This window comes from Magallana gigas, chromosome 5 (assembly GCF_963853765.1).
Source record: "Magallana gigas chromosome 5, xbMagGiga1.1, whole genome shotgun sequence".
NCBI lineage: Eukaryota > Metazoa > Mollusca > Bivalvia > Ostreida > Ostreidae > Magallana > Magallana gigas.
Genome location: NC_088857.1, coordinates 48,067,771 through 48,091,851, shown reverse-complemented (window position 1 = coordinate 48,091,851; position 24,081 = coordinate 48,067,771). Strand labels below are relative to the sequence as shown.

The 24,081-nt window shown below is 32.6% G+C and overlaps 1 protein-coding gene across 6 annotated transcripts; it reads right to left on the bottom strand.

The window, feature by feature from the left end:
• Nucleotides 1-340: 340 nt before the first annotated feature.
• LOC105330518 (uncharacterized) lies at nucleotides 341-24,081 on the bottom strand. Of its 6 annotated transcripts, XM_034459215.2 has the most exons (8): nucleotides 23,922-24,068; nucleotides 14,643-14,767; nucleotides 14,061-14,188; nucleotides 10,032-10,138; nucleotides 8,746-8,996; nucleotides 6,757-6,949; nucleotides 4,907-5,089; nucleotides 341-4,709 (listed from the first exon to the last, which is right to left on the bottom strand). In XM_034459215.2, exons 4-8 carry the CDS (start codon nucleotides 10,111-10,113, stop codon nucleotides 4,471-4,473), a joined length of 948 nt encoding a protein of 315 aa, XP_034315106.2. In that variant the 5' UTR covers nucleotides 10,114-10,138; nucleotides 14,061-14,188; nucleotides 14,643-14,767; nucleotides 23,922-24,068; the 3' UTR covers nucleotides 341-4,470. The 6 variants fall into 6 exon arrangements, with proteins under 6 accessions (XP_034315106.2, XP_034315126.2, XP_011430543.3 ...); XM_034459235.2 differs by lacking the exon at nucleotides 14,061-14,188; XM_011432241.4 differs by lacking the exons at nucleotides 14,061-14,188; nucleotides 14,643-14,767 and having other exon boundaries at nucleotides 23,922-24,081.

Below are 24,081 nucleotides of genomic sequence, written 5' to 3'. Positions count from 1 at the left end.
GACATTTTAAATGTCTTGTTAAGTTATTTATATGGTAAGTTTATTTGTCTGTACACATTAGAACTCGGTGGGTTCGAAGTAAAATATTTACCTCGCCTCCGGCTTGGTAAATATTGTACTTCTCGGGTAGCTAAATCACTGTATTGACCTGAAAAACAGCAAAAATTGTATAATATTTGAAATTAGTATAATAATTTTCATAAACAGATATTCTACTTACTTTTAGTGATCAACAGGAAAGCAAACTGAGGTCAGGTCAAATGCCAGGTGCATTGACAAAACAATATCCAACTGCCAGAATAACCAGCTACACGCTGGTAATAAAATAAGACTGGAAATATTGAAAAAAGAGTATATACATTTATTTGTTCATAAGTATATAAATATCAATGATACAGCTCATAAACAATAATATTGAATGACTTACAGTAAATGTAATACATGATTAGTATATTCTACAGACAGTACGATTCTTTACAGCAATGGATTTCATTCTTGACTGAAGCCTGCAACAACATAAATTTACAAGTTTACAAAGAACAGCCCTATCTCTCCATATCAACAAAACCTAATTAAAACTTTAACACCGCTAAACATAAAATATGCTAACATTTTTTGTTAGCTTAACACATTATTCAATATTTAGTAGTCTTGATTCAAATGTCTTATTTCATCATATTTATGAAAACTTTTTTTTTCAAACAAATATACAAATACATATGACCTTGAACATTTTCTCAAATTGTTACAATGGTCAGTCTTACAAATTATGGCATGAAAGAACTACAAATAATAACCATATACAATGCGAGGGTATTTGATGTTAACATATCTCAAACATGATTCATTCTTTCCCTTTTACTGGTGTATTTATAACAATAAGATACAAATTACATTCTATACATTGTAGTCTAGTTGCCTCCCTGTATAAATGTTTTGGTGAAATGGCCGGAGATCAAAATCATTATCATATGGCCCCTGAAAGTGATACAGCACAGCATACATGGTACAGTACCATTGATACAGAGATGTTATACCATTTGCATGGTGCATTACCAATTGCCCATAAGGCTGAGAGTGCAGGAAGCAGTTTTCACCGTTTGTAAATAGTGCACATTAACCTGAGGTGATAACCAAACATTTAATCATATCTGTCTGCAATCATTTTGCTGTAGTTAAATTATGACCACACAAAGCTCAGATTTATACACACTCAATTCTTTGGATTAAACTGCTACTAAATTATGACTATAAATATGTAACTCGACAGAATATACTGGCAGTTTTGTTTGTGAATGGCACATTAAAAATTCCAGGGTTATACAAAATTTTGTCTTGTATGCCTTTACCTGTTGTATTTTACATTTATTACTTTATATACCAATAATGCTTCTTTACAGACTAGAAAATCTTAAGCTTTCGTAACACACCAATCTTTTGATCTCATTGCATCCCTACTGTGAATTCCTTATATTATGCGAGTACTTAATTCCATGATCCCACTGTTTTGTATCAAATTGCGAGAATATAAAATTGTGTACGTCGATCTTTTCTCCGTAATTTCTTATAGTTCTCAACTCTCAGAATATAATGGCGAGATTTTAAAATCCGCAAAGAGTGCTTCTCGCAATTTTATGTGGATATTAATTCCTCGCCTTTAATTAGGAGTCTACTAACAGTAATTTGGGATTGGTCAGATACAGTAGATTGGTGTTGACTAGTATATTTATTGATAGCAACAAAGAAAAATTGCTGGATGGGGTTTTCATAATACCAGATATTTTCAATTCCTGGATTTTAAATCAAATAGATTTTGAATCTCTTTATGTAGATGAGGCTTGAATCTAATAACAACTATGTCGTCTGTAGGTATGCACAAAGTAAATAGTAAGGTACGTTTCAAAATGTAACGGGATCTGAAGTATTTTAATATTAATCAATATGAAATGCTGAAAGCTGTAGTAGTGTACATACATAAATATTCTGAAAAATAGCTTATATTTGGTAAAACTTGGAATTTTTATTCATCGAGTTGCAATAAGTCTGTAATAATGTATTCCTCAATAATATGTCAAGTGACTTGAACAGGATCTTACTTATTAAAAAAACAAATTTAAGACAAGATGTTTGTGAAACACTTATGCCCCCCTCCCTTGGAAACATCCTTAAAGAAAATGAAGTTCAACGTAAACTGCAAATACCGGTATTTAGAATTTTTCTAAGTCCAAGGGGCATAACTCTGTCGAAAATTGCTCTATCATACCCAAAATCAAATTTGACCTAGATATTATTTAGATAAACCTGTATACCAAATTTTATTTCACAGCGTTCATCCTCTGCGAAGAAAATGAACGAAAACTGTTGTTGGACCGACCAATAGACCGACAGACAGCAGCAAAGCAATATGCCCTTCCTTCTTCGAAGGGGGGCATAGTAAGTTATATGCTAATTGCATCCTGTGTAAATTGTTACTAAATGGAGATGGCTTACTCTGGGATTATGTCCTGGTAATGAAATCATTTCATTACTTTATTCAATGACATATGAAAATTTCAAATAGCGACAAATTTAAAATCATGACTTTGCAATTGAATTATGAAGCATGATCTTCATCTTGGCACCTTTTTTATGTGCTTAGCCAGTGAATGTCATATAACCTCCCCCTGTGAATCTTTCATTGAACTACTAAATGTATAATAATCACACTTACTGAACTGTTAGTAAGATCAGCACAACAATATCTGGTATGTAAATACCTCAACATTCTCTGAACAAAATAAAATACAAGGTATTCTTCCATGTTTAAAGCAAATACATCAAATACAAAATAATGCCATAAAAGAAAAAAATTAACCACTAGTTCAAAAAGCAGAGAGAAATAGAATAAATGTTGTAAAAAAAAATATGTATACATGTATAAAACAAATATTCTTAAGAGGATGATTATGTAAATTAGAAAAAAATATGTTTATGGCACAACTATGTACAATGTAGTTAACACCACTGCATGACTTTTCTTCTAAATCAACAATCTGAACATCTAGGTGGCATTAATAAATGCCTCATACCATTTCTAATGTGCTACATCACACATGGTGACAGATATACTTATATATGTATTGAATGACAAGCACTTCGTTTTCGATGGAGTACTGTACACACACAGTAGTAGTACAATTGGGAGTTACTGTTTCATACAAAGTCATGTTTTTCCTTTCAACAATAAAACAGCAACAAATGCTATCTCCATAAACAACTAGATGGTATTTATAATTACCTTCCAACACTTGTAAAGTGCTCTATCATACATGGGCACACCTGTAAGTATTCAATGACGTATACATGTTGTGTATAAAATAACGTACATGTAAACCTGTTTGACCATGGACCTTTAGCGTCCTGTACTATTTTATGGCGTCATTAATTTCAAATAAATAATCATGTATACATGAATTCTATGAATTTATTTTCTGAAAAACTGTCCATACAAGACATCAGTTATCATATTGCAGCTTTAAGCTCCGACAATTCATTCTAGATAAAATAAAAAAGATTATAGTATAAACAGATATGCCCCACCATGTTTGAAATGTTGACTTTTCTACATGATGCTGCATGAAGAAGCAAAGGGTTTCCCATGTATGATTTTATCTTTGGATACAAGAGACCTCAATATGAAAATCAGTAGGGGTCATCTACTACATGTACCAGGTATTATGTGGTACATTGACAACCAATAATCAACTGACTTGCAAGTGCAAAAATCTACCTGCTTTTATTCAAAAGGCATGTAAAAATAAAAATAATCACCCTTTCAGAATGATTTTGTACACTACACTACCTCTAATCAAAGTACTGAGATGACTGATAGACCAAAAGCAGACATGTACAGTATTATTTCAAGCACTTTCAAACTTTTTTTGTGCTAAAAAAGTATGTAAAAGAAGAATAAAATGATTTCTAGTATGTAGCACACAATCATACTTCAAGCACCAAAGAAAAGAATCCAAGCACTTTTAATACATGAAAACTTGATCATACACTTTTTCGCAATGTTTTGCTGTTTTTGTTGTTGTTTTTTTTGCATTTTTTAGTCCTTTTTAAGGACTGCTTAAAATCAAAGTTTTTTTGGTTTTTTTTTTTTAATGATTTGTGCGAACTCTGTGATAGATTTAAGTTGTTACAATAGGACTTAGCCTCAGATGTTATGGATAAAATATATTTTAATATCTGATAAAGTGCTATCTAAATATTCTTTTAAGAAACCCAAATATTTTTTTCATGTAGATTTTACCCATGCATCATTTACAAAACATTTCCCAAAAATAAACAAATAAAGTATGGTACTTGCTAAGACAACAATTTAACAGTGACTCCCTTATAGAAATTTTGGACAAAGACAACCTTAACTACTGTACAAAATTCAAAGTTGGGGCAACAATGAGATACATTGATCCAAGTTCTTTGATTTCACACCTTTTCTTCAGAAGAAGGTTGTTCACCGTTAGGAATAAAAGGCCTGTATTCTGGGGGAGTGCTGCAGTAACTGGGGGGCCTTTGATCCTCAGGGTCGGTGACTTCTGCCTCTGGGGGTGGGGCACTGGGCTCCTGCCAGATTCTGTCATTTTGTGTGGATTCTTTCATCAATCCAAAGGTCTCTTGCTCACTATGGCAGCCATTGTCAGTGGCTTGTACTGGATGATAATTGTCTGGAAGTACAATGTAGTATAGAGGATAACTATATTATCAATGTCACACAATCTGTGATTTTTATATTTGCTTTATCCAACTTGTTAAAATGGTGTTTATATGCACCCAGCTATTAAAAAACAATATGGAAAGTGTTTAGAAGTCACATCTTGGCTGTTTATAGAGTTTATAGACATAAAATAGCAGTTCAAGCTACCTGACCCAGATGGGGAGATGTGCAGTGTTTGGTTGTGGTAATCGCGGTCTCTCTGTCGTTCTACAGCCGAGTGCCGTTTGACGTACCACACCAGGAATATGACGACGACACAGGTACATATGGTGACACATCCGAGGACAGCGATGATTATAATGACAGTCACACTCATACTGCCACCAAAGGCTGAAAAACACACCATTAAACATATCATACTGGCAGCCAAGTTTGATCATAAATCAAATGACGATTCAATGTTATTAATAGAATCGTTCATTATTACGACTGTGGGATATATAGAATATCACACTGTTGTTTTAATGTGATGACTACGAGGGTTGTTAGAAAAGTTTGCACAAAAAGTGATTAACGGAAAAATTACTGTGGAATCATTTTTATTTGTGGGGGTCTAGGTTCGTGGGTAGCTAGAAATACTCTTGTTCATGGGGATGCAATTTCATTGGTAGTGTAATCAGGACAATTTCAATAAATATTAAACAAATATTGTCTATATAAGGTTCATGGGGATGTATATTTGTGGGTATGGGCTCCACACAGAAGCCATGAAGATTGGTCCCACATGAACAATGATGATTCCACAGTACTATGTACTTTGTAGGATGACATACTGTGGTTTCATTAATATTCAAAGGCATCAATTTTCATGGATAAAGTGAAAATCACAATTTCAAGGATATGTAAACTCGTGGCCAATGACCCTATCAATACAAAATGTTAATAAAAATTCCACTTCAATGAACATTTAATTTCGTGGATCAACTAAACAACGAAATCCACGAAAATTGGTATTTAACGAATATTGATGAAACCACAGTATGTCTTATTAAATTACTGTCATTTGAAAATAAGTATGAAAAATCATATAACTTTGATAATTCATTCAAAATATACAGCGATTTTTACTATAATGTATGAATTAGATTTACAGAGTGCCATTTCATATTTCCATGACATCTTGTGACGCCAAATAACTGAAAGGCAAACCTGTCACGCTTTTCCAAAGTAAACACCTTTCAATTCCACATACTTTAAAGACATTTAACCCATTCATAAAATGCACCTTTATACCTTTATTTGTCAAGATTTTGCATAATGTCTTTTGTGGCATGTCGTAGATCATTTAGATCCGAAATCTCTGTCAAAAGTTTCGATAAAGCAAAATCAATAGGTGCAAGATCCGGGTTGGGGGGTGGGTTAACAGCAAGACCTCAAAATATCAGTCCTTCAACCTTTAAACATCTGATTCCATTTGTAACCCATTGTCCTAAACATATGTGAGCCATCTCTAGCAGCATCTAAGAACCTTTTGGTCTCATTGGAGATTTTCCTGCTTGCATACAAATTTAATGAAGGTGCTCCAAAATGTCCATTGATGTTAACATTTTTTACTTTATTTTCATGCGTGGGTCGTCCATATTCAGCAATAAAATGGTCAGATATTCTTTAATCTAATTAAAACTTTCACAAAATGACCTTCATAAGTTATTTTAACATATCATATGGAATATCATTTATCATTGGTTTAAACGGTACATTTTATTTATAGTAGAAATGCGTTCAAAATATAAAAATATCAAATGCTGACATGCTCCATGAAGCATATCTTAGCATAAAAAGTAAGCTGTATATTTTTTATTGTGCATTTAACAAAAAACCAAATCTTTACATATTTTTTAGAAACTACGTCAAGTATAAAACTGATATAACTTTTGCTGGTATCATGCAAATAGTCCGCTCACAATCGAACTTGTCCACAAACTTTTTCTAACAACCTTCGTACAGTCTCTTTACCTTTAAATAGCCTTTTACAATGTGTGTTTGCTGCCATTTACCTGAATCTGCCACTTGCTCTTGGGGAATCCTGGCGTCTTCGGAACAGATGGAGACAGCGGTCATATAGAATGAGTACTTTTGTACCATGGAGGTGGCTATCCCCTTCAGGTTCTCTAACCGAATTGTGGTGGTGCTACCACTGCTGCACCACTTCTTGTTCTGGAGATTCCGATTTGCACCACATTCCCCAACCTATGTAGACAAGGAACCAGATCAATGAGATTCTCAGTGAAGTTTTACATAAGAATACATAGAGACAAGTGAAAAGTTTGACAACGTGACAGCAAACCCGGTTTTCTTTTATGTGAGCAGTATCCATAATCCATTTGTAAACCCTCAATTGATAAACACTCCCTATCCAGAGTAATGGGGTACCCTAGCATATATATTTGATGAAATAATTTTGCTTATTCAGTAATACTGGCGACAAATACTAATTGCGCTGAAATTGCACATTTGGTGCAAAAAGGTCAAATTAAATGTGCCATATCTCGGACGGATGAAATCTGACTTTTTTTTTGTATTTCTAATATGTTCTGTCTTCAATTACATTTTCATTTGATTTCAATGATATACTTCTCAAGAAATTCTTGACACAACAACATTGATGAGTGGGATACCTTAAAACTTATTTGCTATTCTTTTCAACAGTACAAACTGTCAGTAAATATCTGCAAACTCTGCATGTGAAAAATTCTAGAAAAAAATGCTTCAGTGCTTGATGTAAAATTAAATTGATTTTTGTTCTTTCCATTTGCTGGTGCATCATTTAAAGTTTGGTACATGTAGGAATCCATTAAAGGCTCACGGAGCCTTATGCTAAGTATAGACCATAACTGAAAACTTCCTCCAAACATAACATCTTTTCATTATCAGACTCCACTGTTGAACTAAAAAATTTCAATTAAAAACCCTTTAATGAACATTTAGCCCAAACCAGCTTTTTGTGTCCTCAGATAAAACACAAGGCTAGCTATACTGCCATTCTTAATTATGGTGACAATATGGGATAGATTTTCAGCCCATCAGTTTCTTGAGTGCCGGAACAATGGAGGAGATATTGAATGTGAAGACATCAAGAGGCAAAGGATGTCAGTAAATGGATGGAAATATGGATTGATTTTATACCAGGTAGTCTTCGCCTTAGGAATTCTAGGCATGAAACGACTTTTGGGAAATGATACACAAGATTGCCATGGACACTTACATAATTGATTATTGATCAGTTATTGTCATATCTAGAATTGCCATGTCAGACTTCTTGTGTTTGGCTCTGAATTTTTAAAGCAGTGCACGTTATTTCATATTGTCATAACATTGGCAATGTAAACACTGCAGAGATGGTTTATTCATTACCTAAGCGATGGTTTGTGATGGGGTTAAAAATCTAGCTGCTTTCACTATGTAAACTTTGAAATCTTGGATATGGAAAAAAAATCAATCAATATCAAAAGGAGAACTCTGTAATAACTGCAGTTTCATCAAACACACCTTTAATACCAATAAAACTGATTGTCGCAATGTAAATACTAAAGCAGGGTCTTTACACACAAGCCAAAATTATGATGAAAATGGATTATTGATAGTAAATATGTCTTAAAAACAATGTTAAATACTACACACTAATCATTCATTTCTTTTCATCAATTATACAATTACCAATTTAATAGAGAACACTCTTCTATCAAATAATTAAATCAAAACTTTACCATCTAAAGTATACCAGGCTGGTGTATATCCTTCAGGCAGCTTTTAAATGTTTTCAATACTATGACTTTGCATACATAGATAAAAATTCAGTTTTGAAAAAAAAATGAATAGGCTACCTATTCATCTTCTAAAATTTCAATTTGGATTCAGATTGTAAATCATGAAATCCTTTCCACTGTCAATAATACATGAAATAAACCTCACAACACATGAAATCTCAGAGAATATGAAGAGCTGTGAAACGGTATCACTGTCCAAGTATATAATTTCCCGCTTACCCAGGATGGTGCTGCTGACCCATAATTCCATACACCGGTATCGTAAAAGGCAAGTCTTAGATTGCAGACCTGAAACTTAAAGGAGTCCACGGTAAAGCAGAGTTTGGAGCACTGATACCGTGGGTCCTCCGCGCGTAAAGTCACAACACAGGAGCCAGTGAAAAACTTGTTTCCATCCGCCTTTATCACGATTAGTCCATCGCGTCCCAGCGTGTATTTATGGTTGTCAGTACAGGGGTCCTCTATGGTAACTAAAGGAAAAACAGATCACGTTATTAACATTTGATTTAATGTAGATGTTTCCCAAGTTTACAAACATATGACATAACATTCTTGAAATTTGATTTAAATCTTTCCTCGAGTTTATTAAAGTATGAAATTACATTGATACTGTAGAAGCAGAAATATTCGTTAAGGGTTTAATTTCATCATTTTTGTTGGCAGTTATAATCAACAAAATTAGATCCATGACAAATTTTTAACCTAAGTATGAATATATTTAAATACAGAGATGCAAATGAAATTGTTTTTGGTTTATAAACAACAAAATTTTACCCCAATTAAAATGTGTGCTTCTACAGTATTCTATATTTTAATTTTATATTAAATAACAAAGAACTATATATGATATGAGATGAATTTGGCCCCAATAATTCGCCATTTTTTAAAGTGTTTCGGGAACAATAAAATGTTATGTTATTTTTTAGACGAGTTGATATAAAATATATTTTTCACCTATTTATTTGCACTCACTTGCAGTATATGACGTCAGAAGTGACGCTATTTCTATAATTCAATTAAAATCAGTCAAAAATTGACATTTTTCTTATCTTTTAACGAATGGGAAATATAGAGCGCATGCTTGAACAAGGACAATTTTTTTGTCAGTTATTAGTCTTGGCTAGTTACATCTCTGAGTAAAATATTTTGTTTGTTCAAGCATGCGCTCTATGTTTTCTCAAAGAAAAACTGCTTGAAAACAAGCTGTTTTATGCTAAAAATGCAAAAATGGCAGAAAAGGTTGTCTTTATGATATCATATTTCTAAATTGTGGGCACTTGAATCAAAATGAACATAATGTAAAAACATCTGCACATATATATCTGTACAAAGAAAACAAAAAATTACAGTAAAATGATGATGTTTATTTTAGGGGACCTTTATAGGCCCATATCACATATAGTCCTTTGCTGACTTTTCTAAAATGCATTGAAAGTGTGTTTTTTGGTGTACTTGTAATTTATCACTGATTTGCATGCATACTTGAGATCACATTGATGACTGACCTGCTTTTTGAACAGACAAGCATACTGGCAAGAAGAGGGCTAATACAGAGAGTGGGGGGAGTAAGCTGTTAATCCTTGACATCTTTAGTCCATTATCTCAACGACATCTAAAAACCAAAAGAACAAAGATGTCAACACAATATGGTATGAAAATAAAGCGTCCCTTCAATACCATTAAACATGTATAAATAGTGCCTGTGTTGGAGGGTAACAGTTGAAAATGACACCCCGAGGAGTGGGGTGGGGTGGGGTGTCAATTTCAACTGTTATCCTCCCAAACAGGCACTATTTATTTTGTACTCATCAAGACTGAATGTCTTAATATTTTACTGCTTTACTTGAATTCTACGGCGAACCGTACGCGCATAATTTACGCGCATGTAACAATTTGTTGTGTTACCCATTGCTAAGTGTGTTGCTAACGCTGAGGGTAATAGAACAGATTATCAACTGTGTCTAAACCAATCAGATTCAGTATTTAACATGAAAGTATAATAAAAACATCTTGTTTGGGGACTAGTCTGCAGAATGCCAAAACAGACCTCACTGCAGCATCTGTGAGGATTTCATATTGACCTTTCATACAGAAACTATACCGGTATGTAGAGAATTCATACAAACATGATTACCAAAGCTGTAATATTAACTGTAATATTACATGTATATGGGTTTTGTTATACTAGATTTAGACAGAGAAAAAACATTATAACTGCAGTGTTGTTACACACAGGTTGATGAGTCAACATCAGTCTGTAATTTAATTAAACTATCAATCACAGGTATCAGGAGTTTCTTCACTATGACACACCATAGAATCCACTCCTACTCCCAGACTGTTTATCTAAAACATGTCAAGCCCAGCGGATTACATCTCCACATGAGTTCTACCCATGCATCAAAATACCAGGTGTGTCTAAATCGGTGTGTTCCCGTTTTGCACACATTTGATAATTGGGTATAGAACAATAGGTGTGAATTGTGTTGTGATAGCAATTATAGTCTGCTTTAAGTCAAAGATTTTTACTTGTGTTTTATCATTCATTCATCAGCGCCATGAAACAAGAAGAATATAGATATTTTTTTGTGTTTTAGACTAATAACTATCACAATTTTTTTCATTTGATAAAATAAAGATCAAATTAATATTTTTAGTCTTAAATTTCCGCTCACTGATAAGAAAAATAAGGATTAGATGATTTAACTTTTACATTTTTGCCCATTTACTTTAAATATAAAACTCGATGAATTGAGGAAAATTTGCTGGTCCCGGGCCAATTGGAAGCTGATTCAGTGGATAATTATATGATAAAGGGGAAAACTACACAGTCATAAGGGGTACTCCGTGTCTCTTTTTACAACTTACATTGTAGAATCGCATGTTATAATTGGTTGTTTGGTATCAGCAGATAGATTATTATGAAAAGAAACAGACCTTTATCACAAAATATTTCAATCTTAAGTAGCAGCATTGACAGTAGATCTTATGATCGACATCACCGCTTTAGTATATTGCGGGTCACTTTTCTGGATTTTCAAATCAGCAGCTCAATAAATTCCGACAAAAATAATAATTTAAATATTGATTTGATATACCTCAAACTGAAGAAGGTTGAAAATGTATGAATTAGGTCTACATTTGATAGGTTTTGTGAAAAAATATTTTCAGTTTTTTGAAGCATATAAAATTGCCTATTTATCATCATATCGTCATACATTAATTTGTCTAATAGTATTTTCTTCGATTATTCAAGCCACAGCATAAATGAAAAATAATAAGCAGCGTTTTCACTAGACACATTTTCTCCATTTATGTAAGCAAAAGCAATAAATAAATACTAATATATGATATTTTCTCTTCAAACTTGTAGCGTGTAAATGTACTTCCTAAAGGCAGGAAGTTAAACAAAAGCACTACATACACAACATTTTTGCAATAATCTTTTATGTTTAAGGATGACGTTTACTCAGAATGAAAAAAAATTCCACTGATGATAATGAAAAACCATCTATTGTGTGTTATAGACCTTTGCTTGTATTGTTATTTTTCACTTTCAGAAAAGTAGGTCAATGACCTACTTTTTGAGTTAATGGCCATTGAATATTTATTGAAAATTCAAGAAAAATCCCATAAAATTTTACACTACGATTGAGATATTCTTAATTATAAAAATATTACAAATAATTAAACACTTTAAAAAATTAGATACAGTTTACGAATGGTAGTGGCACTAAATAAGTACACAACATTAAGATTTCAGCATCAATTTTTTAAAATAATTCAGTTCCGAATTTCCTCTATCAGTTTTCAAATCCCTACCCATTTTTGATTCAATTTTACAAAAAATTGAATGATGATAATACAAAAACATTTATGATATTGAACTACTTATATTGACCTTATTCTGCTGGCATAAAATTTATATGAGGTCAATGATCAAAATTTTGAGATATGATGTCTTTTATCGTTTTTAAGCATTTTTCAATATTATTATTATTCGTGCCATAAGATTATTTTAATGAATAAGTGAGGTAAAACCAACGGAAAATATGCAAAATTACGTAGACTTAAATATAAAATCCTAACTTTTAATATTAGACTACTGCCAAAAAATTTTAACAGAAAACAAAATCTGCAAAATTTAGTCCGAATTTCCTCTGTTTGGCTAAAAGTCAAATTTTTTTTGAGCATAATTCCATAATAAAGTAAAACTATTGATTGTTTTGTCAATAATAATTCATTTCATAAATACTTTTTGTGTTTAGAACAAATTTTACTCATTACATCGAACTTTTTAACAATCGGAATTTGAGAACTCAAACCCTGAGTAAATAACATCCTTAAAGAAATTAATGAAATTGTTGATGACCAAATCGATGTTTAAAATTAAATTCCAGAACATGGATGTCAATTATTATGTAAATGTGCTTCTATGCAAGTTATATAAATGTAAATATCAATTGCGAGTAGATATGTTTTATTTATTTCATTGTCAATTGCCCTTACAGGAACTGTGATATAGACTATAGCAATTAAGCAATTATCTCACCTGGTCAAATTCCCGTTTCGCACACATTTTTTCGATACCTAATTTTCAAATGTGTGCAAAACGGGAACAAACCGATTAAATCAAAGTACAATGCTCATATGCTCTATTATAATTAAAAAAATATTTATTTTACTTTAAACTTCTTAAATATGTACCTGGTAAAACATACCCTAGCTTAAGCTACAGCAAAGATTTTAACAGAAATCATAATAGAATGGAGCACACATATTCAGGATTAAAATACTACCTGATTCAAACAATAAGGATTCCCCCATCAAAAAGCACAAGATTGATGTCTAGATATTTTAATGAAGATCAGATATAACTGTCAGGTTGCACCATGAAACACAATCAAGCGAGACACTGAGTAAAGCATGTGTCCCAGTGTTACCTGTGCCTCATGAGCCTAGATCCAGCACCTGCTGTCTGACGCTCAACACCTAGCCAGATTTGAATCTCCTTGAAATATTGTAAATTTTTCTCTCTTTTTTATCTTAATAAAAGTTATGCATTTTCATCAGTAAATTTTTTTGAAAATATTGCATGATTTCAAATGACACAGTTATAAAATATTGAAATGAAGGTTTCAATTCTGATATCCTGACTGTTGTGTTTTTAAAGTTTCCTTCAACAAAATTTATCATTTGGACAAATATCTCAAGGAACAAATAATTTCACTGTTTAAATTTCTCCGAACCTAGGAATTAAAACATTCTCACCATTTCAAACGTACTCACAGGGAGCGTTAAAATCTGCAGATGAAATTGGTCAGTCACATGATCACAGACACAAGAATGCTGACAAACGACATATAACAGCATAATTTGTGTACACGGTGGTCGACGCTGATCAGAGATGCTATCTGACGGAGGAAACCTATCAATACAAACAAGGGGATCAGCGGCAACTAAGTAGCCTGTCCCCGACAATGACCGTGGCTGCCAGATGACAGATAGATACAATTAAATCAATACCAACATGCCTCTTATAATAAAAAGGAGGGGAAGACAGTCTGTGTGTGCAATAATCTCATTATTCCTGATTGTATTTCCAGTGTCCAGTCCTGATCAATGCCTTCTCATCTTGGTGTCCTTCCTCTGCAGTTATTATCTGTATAAAATGGGGCTGATTTGCATGGAGCATTGTGAAATATGTAACTATGCATGGCTCAGAATGCCAATAATATGCTTCCTAGCTACAACATGTACAAGATTACAGAACTGGAGGATTTTCCTCCATACAAACGGTTGTCGTAACAGCCACAACAAAATGTAAATGAAGGCCTAGAAATAAACACTTAACTTGTACATCTAAAATTACTTCATATTCCATACCATTGTCTCAGAAAAATAACACTGTCATACAGTTTGCTTGGACTGACAAATTTTTGATAAGATTACATAAATCCTTTTATTCAGGTTTGCATGAAACTCATACAGTGACGAATTATAAATGAAAAATTTTGTAATAAAAACTGAAATCATTACCGTATATCTTAATTATGAGTTAATTATCCATACAGATATATATGGAGTTTTTAATATTAAATAAGTATATGAAATACTTGAAAACTATGCACAGGTGCACTGAATTATCATTGATCCCATTGATGAAAGCATATCCTGAATGCATTGTTGATCTAGATGTGCTGTATGATTGACTGCCAACCACTGTGCTTTAGGATTTAGTCTGTAAAAGGAATCTTTCACTGTCATACTGTCTATCACATCTGTTTACATGTAACATAAAAGGTCCTTTAAAACATGTTGGCGGTAAGAGGAGGGTTTGTACAGCTACTTGGAGTAGAACCAGTATATGGATACTGAATCCCAAGTCAGTGTTTAGTTCAGTATGTTTACTGGGAAAAATCAGAATAAAACAGACAAGCTCTCATCACAGTACAGGACATCTTGAATCTTTCAAGAAAAACAGACAGCGATGAGATCTATGTCCTGGGATGAAAGTGAAAGGAACAGATCAGGCATTGTGTATGTACCTGTAATATCTGAGTTATTTTAATAGCAGAGCTGGGAACAGGTAGCCATGTGTTCTCAGTGCTAATACACCAATACAGACTCCATACACCAATACACAGCAGGAGATCTCATACACCAGAAAATAACTCACTAATTAATTAACCTGTTCTGCCCACCTTTTATTGATTCAAATTAATTTCTTTGTTATAAATGCAAACTTTTTATATAATTATTCAGATATGAAATTTTGTGGTACATGTATTAATTAATGGAAGCATATATACACCAGTACTTGATACATATTAGAATATCATTTATGATTATCATATTAAACAAGAGGGCAATAGGTCTTCATGGTCACCTGAGTACCACAGCCCATACACAAACTTGTCATATATATGCATTATTGCCCCCCCCCCCCTACAGCATGATCCCCTGACCCAGAGGCCATCAATTTCAAATAAAAATTTAGGTAGAGGAGTTTATGGACATCATAACCATGCATCCAGTTTTTTCCCACATGTGTGAGAGTAAAGAAGATTTTCTCAGATTTAATACATTTTCACAATATAAGCTGTCAGACTGAAATCCATCATCATGAAAAATAACTGTAATTGTCATTTCTACGAGCTACAAAATGTACACATCTTTTTATTTTTGTAAATATGACTTGTTTTCATCATATTTCCATTCCAAAGTTACAGTAAATTCCTTTTTTTTTGCAAGTACTTAATTCCGAGATTCCACTGTTTTGTACTAAATCGCGAGGATAAATTGCGATTTAGTACAAAACAGTGGAATCTCGGAATTAAGTATTAAGTAAAAATTGCGATTTTATGCGGATATTAATTCCTCGAATTTATTTAGGAAACTACAGTAATTCTTCCAGCCCATTTACTTCATCCTACACTTTCCTGCCATCGTCCCATGTGTAGAGAAACACCTTGACTCAAAGTTGAAATCAATCTAATTAAAATTAGACTTGTAATTCCGCTCCTCTACGATACTCTATACAAGTAGACTTGTAATTCCACAAGTATACAAGTATAGCGTATCGTAGAGGAGCGGAATTACAAGTCTAATTTTAATTAGATTGAGTTGAAATCAAAATAAATTAGTGCACCCCATAAAACAAATGCAATAATTAAGTTTAATTTATTATTAATGTCTAATTTATTTAAAAATGATGATTTCTAGTCATAAAACTGAATTTTAGTAATAACTGAAATCCATCATTTTATTAAGAATAATGATGAAAAACAGTCATAAATATTTGGAGTTTATTTCAAGATATAGAGTGATCTCTGAAAAATGAATATGACTTTATTTCATCATTTTTCATCAAACTGGTAAGTCTATTCGTAGAAATGACAATAATCAGTTATTTTTCAGTATGATGGATTTCAGTCGCACCCTTGACTGATGTCGAGTACAGTATATTGGCCCGCTCAAGGGCCTAAACCCTCCAGGGGTCATGAATTTCACAATTTAGGTAGAAGACTTCATGGACATCATCACCATGCATTTGGGTTTAAACACATATACTGGGTATATGGGAGTAGAGAAGAAGATTTTCTAATATTGGCCCCACCCTAAAGTCTGAACCCCTGACCCTGGGGCCATGAATTTCACAATTTTGGTAGAGGGCGCCATGGACATCATAACCATGCGTTCATTTTTTTCCTCATATGTGTAGGAGTAGAGAAGAAGGTTTTTTAATTTAAGCTTTTTTTTGCATATTTTGCCCTGCCTGTGGGGCCCCGAGGGTGGTAGAGCCATGAATTTCACAATTTATATTCCTCTTACCCAAAATGGTAACAATTGGCCTTGTAGTTTTCAAGAAGTTGAAAATGTAAAATTGTTAAGGCATGACGTAAGACGACAGACAGACGAAGACCAATTGCAATAGGTAACTGAGTGACTCAGCTGAACTAAAGAGTAATTACAACCCACATCATAATTCTTTTAAAAGTCACTATCGATGGATTTGTAAGTCAATCAACTTGATGATTAATTTTCAAGTAACTCTGTTAAAGAGGAGAGCAGTTAGTTAAGAAAGGGGAAGCATATTCATGTAAAATATTACAATTTTAAATCTCTCATTCATTTAGATGCAATTCTGAATCATTTACCTATTTTCTTATAATTACCTATAATCCTTTCTTGCCAAATTGGTTCGTAAGTAATGAAAAAAAATGTGAGCAAGCTCACAAACCCCATCTTTCCCATTTTTTTCATCCAGCCTTCAGAGTATCAAGTAGCACATTTGTCTTTAACATCTAAAAAAAATTCTAAGTTCAAAAGGGCCACAATTTCCAGAAAAATAAAGGAATCTTAATTTCCTGGTAATATGCACATCCTCACATTGTGTCCTTAATATCTACAAAGTTTCACAAAATTCCATGCAGTGTTTTAAGAGGAGTTGCGCTTACAAACTGTTCCTCACTATATGCAATATATGGCCAAATTCTAAGTTCAAAAGAACCAAAATTCCCAGAAAAATAACAGAATCATAATTTTCTGGTAAAATGCACATCTTCACATTGCGTCCTAAATATACCTTTAATTCTGTGCAGCGGTGAAAGAGGAGTTGTGCTTACAAAAAACAGGACTGACGGAGGGAGAGCTGACGGACAGATGGATGGACAGACATATTGACAGATAGAGAGACTGACTGACAGACTAACAGACAAACTGGTAAAAAACATTAAACCTCTCACAACTTGAACATTACGTGGGGTATAATGACCGGATATGTGTCAATACCACAAGTAATTCAATATCCCTCTGTCTTTTCATGTCTACCAATTCATCTAAAATCTTCTCTCCATTAATATGCACAGGATATGAAACATAACCAGCCAATACAATTAACTAAATATCCCCCAGGAATTGTGAAATGAGATAGAAATGTTAAATAAGCACATATCATTAAATTTACTTCAGAAACATGCCCAGGGCCTGCAGTTTAGAATATTCAATCTCCTAGCCATCAAGGACAATACAATGTGAAAAGTTAAAAAGATGATTTGCATTTGTATATAAAGGGTATCATTCTCCTGAGTCTGGTTTTCTTTTCTATAAGACATAAAAAATATATCCGATATCATCCTCTGTGATTCTTGGTGGCCATAATTAGACATTGTGTAACATAGGCCCAACCATCCTTCCTTCAGTCTGCCATCCTAATGGTCTCTGCCTATGTCTTACATAGAGGTGGATTGCTAGATTTTGATTAAGTATGTTCTTTAATGAGTTCAGTTATCCAAGCCTGGTGTTACCTCTAGTCAGCAAAATTGGAAAATGCAGAATAGATTTTTGATAGATAAAAAAACCACTTAAACCAAAGGTGAATATTCATTTAATCCCTCTCCTCCTTCCTTCGGGGTTTTCGTTTTACTATCAAGCTCCTTAAAACCTTGGTCAGACTGGGTTTTTTTTTACTCTTGCAATCACTCAGCATAATAATGCCTAAAGTACAAAACTTAATGACAGGCTTTTTAGCAATACAGGCTATGTATGCATCAGTCCAAATATTTACTTTTAGATGGGGGGGGGGGGGGGGGGGGGAGTGTTTGTTATGTATAAGCATACTGGCTTGAACACTTTCAGTACAAGTCGACCAGTCTGATTGACTGTGCAGGCACCGTCCCTTGGTACTCTCTGTTTTCAGGCCACCTTGTTTCTGTATAGCTGTAGTGTTCACGCACTATCTCAAATGTTAAATGTGTAAATCCCATACATATATTTCATTGTATTGATGAATCATTTTGCATATGGTTGCATGTAATATGAACCTGGACATTCTAGGCTATTATTTCATTCATTGTTTGTTATAATCATGATATTATTTTTTTTTTAATGTATATGCCCTCTGAGGGCCCTTGACTGGTGAATAAATAAATAAATATGAAAAAAAATAAATATATAGAAGCCTGGAACCTGACTCACAACGAGCAATGTTCAGTGTTTCAACATCTTCGCTATTATTAAGCTATGTTATAACATCACTAGCTACGCTTCCTAAAAATACATTGTACTTGCATAATTTCTGTCCAGTGCTTGTATTCTGATATCTCTTTGATTGCTGGTGAATCAGATGAAAGCTGATGTTTGCACATCAATCACTACAGATCAATCAAAAAACAACATTCCCATAACCCTCACTCAAGTTCCCATAATTAATTGATTGATAATGTACTGAATATACAACAATTCCACACAACCATCAAAGGGACTACATCTAGGGCGATAGTGTACCAGAAATCTACTGTGATCAGAATCGCATAAAATATTAAAATAAAACGGATGTAAAAAAAAAAATCAATAACAAGATATGATGTTCAGTTTTATCTCCACTTTTCTTTTTAACTGTGAGTCTGTGAGAAATGTATGACAGTATTGATTTACATTTTGAATTTATAAAAATCATTCAATTTCATACTCAACTAAGGGTTAAATTGTTGGGCGCCTGTAACGTGCAAAACGAAATCGAAACGAAACGAAATGGAACGAAACGAAACCAATCGAAATGAAACGAAACCAATCGAAACAAAACGAAACCAAATATCGAAACGAAACGGAATTTAAACAAAACTAATATCAATTTTGACTACATAATAGTGAAAATAAATTCATTGAAATAAATTTTTGAACCATAAAATATAACTACCTGTATGTTTCAGACTGCCGCTGTAAATTTTTGAGCCGATTATCCGAAATTTGCAAAAATTATACAATTATGTAAATAACTGATGTACATTCCTATACCTTTTAATGTTTCTAATTTGTTTCATTAAATGATATTCAGACATTGAGAGAAAGAGAGAGAGAGAGAGAGAGAGATATGCCTTAAAACTTATCAGAGACATCACATAGCAAAGTATATACGCAAGTTTGGGAGAGAGAGAAAGAAAGAAAGAGAGATAGAGATATGATGATGATGATGATACTGAAGGGGACATTCTAACAACAATTTTCTCTCTATCGATTTGAAATATTGTAAAAATGAAACGATCGAATACAATGTGATTTAGAGCATATTGGTTGGTTACCAGTTTCTAACATATAATAAGAATTGTTTTAATATGTATAGCATGAATTTGGACGTCCTAATTTGACAAAATTAACTTGCAATATAAAGATGATTACACTGTAAACGTATTAAAAAACTGTCTTTAGTCCTTTGGCTGTGTATTCTATTTTGCGTTTTTGGCGGAAAACAGCGTCCGCAAAATCAAGTACATTGCCAAATGGTAAATATATAGGTAGATAAAAAGGTAAATTCAGAAATGCGCTAAATCAAATCCATGCTAACTTGTTGAAAAATTATATTCCGCCAAATATCGTACACCCTAAATATAGTACGTTTACAGTATTAACGGAGACATTCCAACCACACAATTTTTTTATATTGATATGAAATATTGTAAAAATGAATCAAGTAAAATGTGCGTGTGTGTGAAAGGGAGAGAAAGAGGGGATTATGTTTGATTTAAGGTAATACACAGGTAAAAAACCTCTTTATAATTGCAAGTTAATTTTGTCAAATTAGGACATCCAAATTCATGCTATACATATTAAAACAATTATTATTATATGTTAGAAACTGGTAACCAACCAGTATGCTCTAAATTACATTGTATTCGATCGTTTCATTTTTACAATAATTCAAATCGATAGAAAGAAAATTGTTGTTAGAATGTCCCATTCAGAATCATCATCATCATCATCATCATCATCATCATCATCATATCTCTATCTCTTTCTTGAATTTCTTATGAATGTCTATCAAATATAGCATTGCCTTCAATTGGCTTTAGTTGAGTATGAAAAGAAAAAATCAAATGTACACAAATTGTGAAATACACATATATTAAATAAATCATGTTATGTATTAAAAAAGTAAATTAGCTATAACTTTTTACTTATTTTTCTTATATGACATTGCTGGTATAACAGCGTAACGCATTTAGTGAAAGCGTTTAATGTGTTAAATGATTTTTTTCATATTTCCAATATGATCTATATACTTACCTCAATATTGGATTTTCGGTTTTCTATAGAGCAATCTTAAATCATATAGACAATACAGTATCATTGAGATAAAAAGTAACCATATGACTGACAACATTGATGATCATATTTACCAAGTCCTGCTGCATCATCTATTTGCAAATATGTCCCACTATTGTAAATATCATTTTACCAAAAAAAAAGCTTCATTTTATTGGACGAATAACGTTGTGGATTTCATGTTATGTTTTATTTTTTTCTCTAATATCGGCGTTCATTGTATATATCTTCTACTGTTTAAAAATGCACGGTACTTAGTGAAACTAGTATTTTTAAATATGCAATTTTGTTTACGTTTGCATTACTTGGCAGTTATTCATTCCTGCAGCTATAATACATATGATCCAAAAATTAATAGAGAGCTCTAGACGTTTCCTGGTTTGATTTTCCGATTATAAATTGGGACTATAGTCTGTCGACCCCAAAATATTTATGCAGCACATTTGGACAATTTAAAAGAATATACATACCTGTAAAAGATGCAATCAAAATAGATGAATCGGGAAATATGTTCAATGCATGCAGTGTTAATTTTGAGGAAATAATTATTCTTGAATATTGATAATATTTATACGTGATATTGATAATCTTTATTTTTTTGCTTAAAAATTACATAAACAACATAAGATTTTCTGTTCCATTCCGTTTTCCGTTCCGCGTTTTAGCAGCACCCTGATTTTAATGCCTTTCATTGCTTTAATGTGTAAAACACCTTACAAATAGTTATTCTTCATTTCCATCTTTAATTTTCATATTAAGATACCAACATTTACATTTTCTCTTCATTCTTCATTTTTTTGGCAAAATTTAACTTATTTCTATCCCAAAGTCAAATTACTGTCAAACGTCTCTTGCAATCATTCTATACATATTTTAGAACTGCTGACATCAGTTAGTGTAAACAAAGTACTTCATATTTAGTCACTTTGTTTCGAGCTAAACAATCAGTTAAAAAACCTTGATACACTAAAGCTCCTAGCCCCTTTCCATCATATACTAGTAGTTTCTGTTTAAGCAATTGCTTGACCTAAAAAAGGTTTTCTTTTGGGATTCCCACAAATTTAATGTACGTGTGTATTTGCTGCACACCCTTGAGGTCAAAATCTAATTTAATACCGTTGTAGTTAAATTTTTATTGCTTGGTAAATATATTTTTACTGTCTCCATATTTCAACTTGTTTCAATAAAAATTTGTCACAATAAATAGAATAATGAACAACATAATTAATAAATTATTTTGATTTCTTTTATCATTAACTGTAGGTCTACATGTACCAGCATTCATTATGTAGATGTTTAAGTTTTTAAATCTTCAAATTTATGCCTGCGCCGGGTACTCGACCACTGACTTTTAATGTACTGCTACAAACAAAATATTAATTTTTTTAAATTAATTTTTTCAATTATTTATTGGGGTTTCTTCAATGGTTATGCCAATTTTCATAAAAATTTGTCACTTAGAAAAGGAAACAATTAATAATTTCTGAACAACCCTCATACACTTCAGATTCCAACAGAGTTGTACATGAACTAATTTTTTCCCCATCTCTCAGGTATCTCACATCCCCCGTGAAACAAAAACCTCAGATCATCAATAATGGGAGATGGACTAAGACTAATGATGCAATACATCACGTAATATAATGTTATACATTAATTTGATACAAACTGAAAAATATATGTAATTATAGACAGTATGGTCAATCAAAATATTAAATGTGTGGTCTTCCTTGCTGTTAACTATATAAATAACTAAGGCCACATCACTTTAATTCTTGATCGTTGAACATCTGACAAAAAAGTACGAGCACGTGAGCAATACATAATGGAATTATTTTTCTTTTGTAGACCAAATCTTTTGATAAAATAGATTACAAAAAATAAAAATAGATTACATAAATAAATTTGAGAAGATGATTATATTTGTTCTCCTTTTGGACATTTGCTAAATTATCAAGCCTGACTTTGTACTACTTTATACCGTTTATATTCTGTTTGTGTTTTTCACATAATACAAATTTACACTTCATTATTCATTGCCAATTAAAGTAATTGCAAACGAAACTATCAAATGGGCAAAGCAACTGCAATAAACATAATATACATTAACAAACTGCAATAAACAATTTTTAATTGACTTAATTGACATTTGAATGGATTCCAAGTCAAACTAAAGAAAACTGCTGTTAAAATCAAAATACACAGATAGCTATGGCAGAGTATTCTACAAGTACATGTATCTACAGAATGCAATAAACAGATAACAAGTGATAAGCATGTTCATATTGAACTTATACCATGAACCCACTATACCTGGTACATGTACTATACCACATTCGCCGAAATCTCTTTTGGATAACCAAGAGCATACATGTGTGCTATGTGAATAATTTGTTGACAGAGAAAGTGCATGTTATAACCATACTGACCAACTGAAGTGTTGTCGTTTATATTTTTGCCCCAGTTAAATAACGTTCTTTTGTAGAAAATAATCTATAGCCATTCTAGGCTAACGTTATTCATATTATTTATCAGTATTCTGAAAAATTCTTATCCATTTTACCGGGTGTGACTATTCAATTACTCTTTTTTCATTAATTTGTCATCTACTTTCTTTTTTAATATAAAAATTCGTGCATTTCTCTTTGTGCTTGAAATTCAGACTCCATGATGTTTTGGAAAACTACGGATCACGTAGGCCTTCAAGTGACACTCTTCATCATCACGCGATATTGCCTCTACTTTTGGTTTCCCCCTGTCAGAACAAAACAATCTAATAACTGAATACATACCTGTAAGCTATCAAAAATGAATCCTGCATCACATTTACAGTAATCACACCTACATCATTTCGAGATTATGACACTATGACTATTCTCCTCAGCATCCATTTTACGAGTTGTCACCCTTCAAATTTTAATAACATTTGGAGCCGGTTGAAGAGACAAAATT

Coding starts and splice junctions, on each gene's coding strand:
- LOC105330518 (XM_011432241.4), bottom strand. CDS start 10,113: ATGTCAAGGATTAACAGCTTACTCCCCCCACTCTCTGTATTAGCCCTC. Junction 6,950..8,745: donor GGTCAGCAGCACCATCCTGG/GTAAGCGGGAAA, acceptor TTGTCTACATAG/GTTGGGGAATGTGGTGCAAA. Junction 5,090..6,756: donor AGAGCAAGTGGCAGATTCAG/GTAAATGGCAGC, acceptor TGTGTTTTTCAG/CCTTTGGTGGCAGTATGAGT.